The sequence below is a fragment of the Lynx canadensis genome, chromosome B4 (genome assembly GCF_007474595.2).
Source record: "Lynx canadensis isolate LIC74 chromosome B4, mLynCan4.pri.v2, whole genome shotgun sequence".
Lineage (NCBI taxonomy): Eukaryota > Metazoa > Chordata > Mammalia > Carnivora > Felidae > Lynx > Lynx canadensis.
In genome coordinates, this window is record NC_044309.1 from 81,252,294 (window position 1) to 81,259,551 (window position 7,258).

General features: G+C 32.3%; 1 protein-coding gene across 1 annotated transcript; it reads left to right on the forward strand.

Moving 5' to 3' along the window:
- The first annotated feature begins 1,577 nt into the window (after positions 1 to 1,577).
- On the forward strand, positions 1,578 to 2,551 carry LOC115518725 (olfactory receptor 6C3-like). Its single transcript, XM_030322276.1, is given in 2 exon segments — positions 1,578 to 2,259; positions 2,262 to 2,551. Coding segments are annotated over 2 exon segments (972 nt in total).
- Positions 2,552 to 7,258: the final 4,707 nt, after the last annotated feature.

Below are 7,258 nucleotides of genomic sequence, written 5' to 3' on the forward strand. Positions count from 1 at the left end.
TCCAGAAATCCCTCATGGTCTCCCATATAGCACAGATCTGACCTGGACTTGGCCTTGTTCCCAGGAGATCAATGAACAAAACGCTCTTCTGAGGTCAAAAACAAGTAGACTTGGAAAATTTGAGCTATAAGTGAAACTAGAGGGAAGTCAATCTTAAGAATCTGTCCTTAGCACCACCATATATGATGCTATATCCCACTCAGTTCTCTAATTATTGCTTTCTTAAGTTTTTATATCAACATTATTGAAGAGGATTGTCATATTATTTCTACATTGTTTTAAGGTTTCTGACATTCCATTTTTATATCCTGAAGTATTTCCTTTGAGCCATCATAAAATGGAGACAAAGCAAATCAAATTTGATTTTAGTGAACTTTGCTACAGTCTGACAGAGAAGCAATGAGGTGCATTCTACTCTTCACAGCACAAATTTGTTTAAAATTTAAAGGAGGTAACTGTCATAATTTGGGGAAACAAAATCTACAGCATAGCATATCCAGCACAGCTGAGAATTAACTGAATAGGTTAGTATGAATAAAAGACATTTTCCTATATTTTTCTGAAATATACTTATAGATCAATGGTCTCATGTAAAAGATAAATGTGGGGCAGAATTACAAAAGAATCAAACATTTTTTCATAAAGCTAATATCTAAGAAAAAGGATGTTCAAATGGAAAATGCACTGGGTAACAATCTCAGAGACAGAGCTTTAAGATCTGAAGCAATTAGTTACTTTCCCGATTTGTGCTTCCGTGTAAAATAAAAACTAGATAAATACTGTATGTCCTTTTAAGCTCAAAAAAAAAAGTTCAATATATACATTATTGGCATATAGCAGAAGATGTCAAACATTGATGATTTTGATGAAATTACAAGACTAACCAAAGTAAGTGAATATGTTCTCTGTTATATAAAATAATAGGCTATTTACTCTCATATAGAAAACATACATAATATACTACTATATAATATGTATACAACATTCCCTATTACCTTGACAGCTATCTCCCAAAATATTAACATCTAAAAATTAATAATTAAATAACTTATGCTAAGAAAGTCATTAATTCATTTCTTATATCATAAAAAGTATAATGGTTGTTATTTCAGTCTTCTAAATTTCACTTTTACCTTGTGATGGAATTAAGATCATTCATTTCCGTTTTTAAGGGGTGGTATATCTAATAAATACATAACAGAAAAGAAAGAAAATTCATATTTAAAATTTTTAACAAAAATGTAATGATTTGCATAAATTGGACAAAGCAAGGAGCACTGATATCATTTATTATCTCTCAATGATGTGAGTTATTGTATGAAGATTTCCAAACTTCCCCTGCTCCATTTCAAATAAGAAAACTAGTAAATAAAGCAGAACTCACAAATGTGTATGAAAAACAAATGCAAACAAGAGAGTTCAATAGAAAATAATATCATGCATGGATTATATATTTTAGAATTGTATCAATGATGGTGATATTGATCATCATGAATTATACTTTTCATCTCCTCCCTTTAATACTCTTGCCACCTAAATATCTTTAAGAGAAGAAAAAGGAGAAACAGAGAGGAGAAATGAATCACACAGTAATCACAGAGTTTGTCCCGCTTGGCCTTTCTGATGATCCTGACCTTCAGATTGTGATTTTCCTCTTCTTATTTATCACATACATATTAAGTGTCGCTGGAAACCTGACTATCATCACTCTAACCTTGGTGGACCCTCATCTACAGACACCAATGTATTTCTTCCTCCGAAACTTCTCTTTCTTAGAAATCTCATTTACAACTGTCTGTATTCCTAGATTTCTAGGAGCAATTATCACCAGGGATAAGACTATTTCCTTTAACAATTGTGCAGCCCAACTCTTTTTCTTTATTTTCATGGGGGTGACAGAATTTTACATTCTCACTGCCATGTCCTATGACCGCTACGTTGCCATCTGCAAGCCTCTGCATTACACCGCCATCATGAACAGGAAACTCTGCACCTGGCTTGTGCTCTGTGCGTGGCTGGGAGGGTTCCTGACAATTTTCCCACCCCTCATCCTTCTGCTCCAGCTAGATTACTGTGCTTCCAATGTCATTGATCACTTTGCATGTGACTATTTTCCCCTTTTACAACTGTCTTGTTCAGATACATGGTTTCTAGAAGTCATCGGTTTTTACTTTGCGTTGGTTGCTTTGCTATTCACTCTGGCATTGGTGATTTTATCTTACACGTATATTATCAGAACTATTTTGAGAATCCCATCTGCCATCAGAGAAAAAAGGCTTTCTCCACATGTTCCTCTCATATGATTGTCATCTCCATCTCTTATGGAAGCTGTATATTTATGTACGCTAATCCCTCTGCAAAAGAAAGGGCATCATTGACCAAGGGAGTAGCTATTCTCAATACCTCTGTTGCCCCCATGCTGCACCCCATCATTTACACTCTGAGAAACCAGCAAGTGAAGCAAGCCTTCAAAGATTTGGTCCATACAGTATTTTCTTCAAATAAATATTCATTTGGCAAAAAAAGGACACTCTACAGTGTAACTAGGTAAAATCTTGAATACTATTTAAAGATATCAGGTCCTTGATAGATATTTGTTCAACGAAAGAAATAGTGCTTGAGTCAACAGACTTTTATTTTTGTCGTTTCTAAAATGAGACTGAAAGAAATCCGAATTGTAAAATGGTGCCAAGTTCCTGGATTTTATGCTTCTATTAATTACTGGATTAAACACTGCACATCTTTCAAATGGAAAGAGACCTTCAGGATAGTAGATCCTTCTCAAGAATTAAGAACTCTTAATAGTAAGAATTAATCACTATTATGGGAGAGTAACTTCAAGTGATTTTTTGAAAAGGTTGAAGAGTTCAATGAATATTTAAATCCATACTTTTTTCATGCCTTTCAATGGGAACCCAGTGAGCACTGAACTATATCCCACTCTTTTTATTGCTCTATAATTTTTATTGTTCTATATTTTTTCTGAATAATTATTAAATTATTAATTATTAAAAATAAATTATTATTTCTGAATAAATTTGATACATACTCACTTGGAGAGCCACTTTTATGAAGACATTTTAGTATATGATAAAAATGTAATGTTTTCATGTAACATTAAGTTGTCTCAGCATTTCACCCAGCAAGAAAAGTAGTGGGAGCATATTTTTTCAGAGAAATTCTGATTTAGGAAATTCAGGAAACCTCTCCAAAAGCTTTGTACATTGTACATTTTCTTATTTAGATAGTATGCAAAATATTCCATATGCTTCTGGCTTATTTCTTATGCCCGTCCTATCTCTTTGGGCATTATCTCAAAAGTTTCCTATTCCAATAGTGGTACAAATGTTGGTAACATTTGTATAATCCTTAGTGTATTTTCCTCTAGGCCTTTGTTGGCACATGTGATTCCCTGGAGTATTTGCTGGGAGACATGGACATACATGATAAAACATGTGCCTTATGCAGGTGAAAATCCATATAGAATCCTTGTCCAGAAAGGCCCAAAGTAACTCCAAACCTAGCTTCTCTTCACTAATTTTGCTCCCATGGCTACAATGGGAAATGTGTAAAAGATTATTAGCTATAAAGTAATTCCAATATATTGAGAAAGATTGATTTTAAAACTACTGAATCTCTTGACCTAAAACTGAAATAGTTGTTAATACGCTTTCTTAAAAAAATCATTTCGGCCAGTTGATGTGGTGCATTTGTATGACAAAGGTAAGATTGTAAAGTGAGGACAATGAAAAATTTCCTTTGGTTCGCATCAATTCATTAATACTTAAGTTTTCATCAAAATCCATAGAATAATTTGGGGCTGTTATGTCATCTGTATTTATCAAGGATAATGAACAATGAGGATGTTACATTTCTTGTTTGTCATAATAATATATTCTTTTATTAATTTTCTGAAAATTATTCTCTGAATTTGATTTTCCTTATTGAATACAGGTTTAATAAGTAGTACATGCTCCAGTTTCAGGCAGAAAGAGTTAGGAATTCCAATTCTACCATGAACAAGTGTCTGATCCTGTTTATGTTACTTAAGCTGTTTCATTGTCAGATTCTTCAAAGGAACATAAGATTATCATATTGAGTAAATGAGATAAGAGCCTAAAACTTTTCATTGTCTCTTAAATGAGGGTGCTCTAACATGGTTTTTGGTATTTTACAATGGGGCAATATTCCCCAAATATGTTACTGATTTTATTTTGGGGAAAATAAAGATAATAGTAACCACTGTCTGGGAGTACATTTTATTAAAATTTTGTATATTTTGTATAATTTTACTTTTCATTTAAATTGGGCTTCACAATTATTCTGTGAGATACTATTGGCATTTATTAAAATTAAGGAAACTACAACTCATGTTAAGTAACTTGTTCAAAGTCACAATACTATAATGTGACTGAGTTGCATTATTGATCCATTTCTCTTTGAATGCAAAGCCCACAAGTTGCCCCAGTAATACCGTTCATTATAAATAAATATTAAGTTCCGATGCCATACATTTTTTAAGAATTCATTTCCTTTTTTAAGTTAAAAATTATCCTCAAATATATATAAATAGCTAACAAACTAAGACATTCAGGTTATAAGTAGAACATCTCTATGAAAACTTAAGGATTTTTCCTTCATTATTCTATTCATACTGGTTGGTGCTTTGATCTTACTTGGGATTCAAACTTTCCCTTTCTATAGAATTAGGAGAAAAGAAAGCTCTTTTTTTTTCCAGAGGACTCAGGGAAACAGGATTCTGAATTAATTTGAGGAATATTCTGAGGCATTACTAAAGTCATAATCTGAAAAACATTAAATAGGTTCTTCTTATGAGATTTTTTGCATTCAGTAACGATGAAGCTTTTGCATGACATTAGATGTCAACAAACACAAGAATGGAAAAAATCATTCCAGGAAAAAAAAAAATAGTGGTTGTTACAAAACCCAACTGTTACTCAAGATACCACATTAAACCAATATTTTGTTCTTTTCTCTGACAAATTGGCCCAACATGTACACCTAACACCAACAGTGTCAAGTGAGAGAAAGATAGAGAGTTAGAAAACTGTACTAACCTTGTGGGTGCAAATTGCCTTGAATATATGTGTCACAACTTTAAGGAGTTTTAACTTAAGAAGAGAGAATTCAGCACAGATAGTGCATAATGATAAAGTTAGTTTCCAATTATATTGTGGAATTTAATCTCCTAAATATTACAAAAATAAAGAAAAACAATCTCTTAATCTTTCAAAGGCCTTTAAAAATTGTCGTTTCTTTAAACTGGACAATTTGAGGAATACTATTGTGGGGTTTTTTTCCCAAAATTTATATAGAATGGTAGTGTCCTTAAAGTAATTTCCAGCTATTTATTTAACACGATAACAAGTAGCTGTTTATAGAATAGGTTAATTTCCACTTTCAATGAATGACACACTTGATTCAACAATGACATATCTATGACAGAGCCAAATTCATCCATTGAAAAGAAAGGAACAAAGGGGAATACAAAGCTTTGGACAAAAGTTACATGTAGCTGGGTAAAAGAAACATGGATGAGAAGCTAGGAAGGAAAGCTTGAAATGATGTCTTGGAACCTTGGGTATATTTTTCATAACTCTACCATACATATCACAGAAATAATTTATAGATCAAAGACTGTACACACAGCTGTTAATTACAGAGGATTATTCATTGAGAACAATGACTTTTACGATTGAAATATCCATCATACACTTGAATCACCATTCATTTGTTTACAAAATATGTCATTGTGATGTTTGCTTCTCTTGTAAGTGCTCTTTAGCCTGTTTTCTTCAGTCCCTGAGAAACAGCAAAAGAAATGTTCATTTCCTGTGAATCTCACATGCTTTCCTAGTAGCATTACCACTATCCATCTCAGTTGGAATTTGCCTTAAATTATCAACAGCAATATTTTTTGCTAAACAATAAAGTGAGTGGAAAGAGAACTGAGGCACATAAGAAATAACAAGGAAGAAATTTCACAGTATTATGATGCATTATATACCAAAAATCAACAATCCTATATCTTGAAACTAAATATTCTATTATAAAACTTATCTCAGGACACTGAATTGAATACTTTACTATTTAATGACAATGAACACAATGCGAGATATGATAATAGACTGGTTTGATTTACTGAAGAAAATTTAGCTTCACTTTAAAGTGCATTGTTATTATTACTATTATTATGATTAATTATTTAGGAAAAGAAAATAAGGAGGTTTTATGTGCTGTTTCATAGATTACTCCAAGGCATTGACAAAATAAAGCTTCTATAACTCATGTAGATAAAAGGAAATGCTCATGTAGATAAATGCTCATGTAGATAAAATGAAAAATATAAACAGTATAATATGGAATAGAAAGCAGAATTCATATATAGAGAGATAATACTAACAACATTTAAATAGAAGAAACTCTGAAGGAAGAAAGTTCTGTAAAAGATAATTTTAGTATTCATACAGTTCGGTTTCTTTAGTCTGTGACTATGTGGATCCAACCTACTAAATTTCTATCCTGCCTTCTCTCCACTCTGTACTCTCTAAAATCTGAGGATATCATGTCAAAGAATTCATTACCTCTGGCTTCAGATGAGGAGTTGGAGGCTGCAAAAGAATGTGAACCGGAGTGAAAACTTAGGAATTTTGTCACATTGTTAAAAATCGAACTTCAATGACTTTCAAATTTTGGTGCATTCACATTTGAGTGACCTTTCTCCCAACACATCATCTTTTCTACGTTATACTAGTAAGTAATAATACGGGGAATTAGGTGACAGAAATTAGGAAATGAGTCACATTTATTGGGGTTTGAAAAAGGACAAGGAGTTTCCCGATGGGAAGAAAACCCTTCAGGGAAGTGTTTTTAAAAAGTCAACAGGTAGCACTTCTATTCCAGTTATCAGGAAAACCTAGGTTAAAATCCCTGTTTTCTCATTCAGGAATATGATTTTGACAAGATTTTTAAAACTCTTTTTAGATTCCGTTTCCAATCTGTGAAATAAGGACTTTAAGAAAAATCATTCTATGTAAAACACAGAGTGTGGTATGTAGTAAAACCTTACTTTAAAACATTTTATCTATTTTTATTAAGTTGTCTTAAAGACCTCTATATTAAATTAAATTTGTTTCTTGGCAGAGACAAATTTCAGCACTATCTACCTGTGTAACCGTCTTTTCTTTAATCCTTCTATTTGTGTTTTCTACTCTAGATTATACAAGAGAAGAAAAAT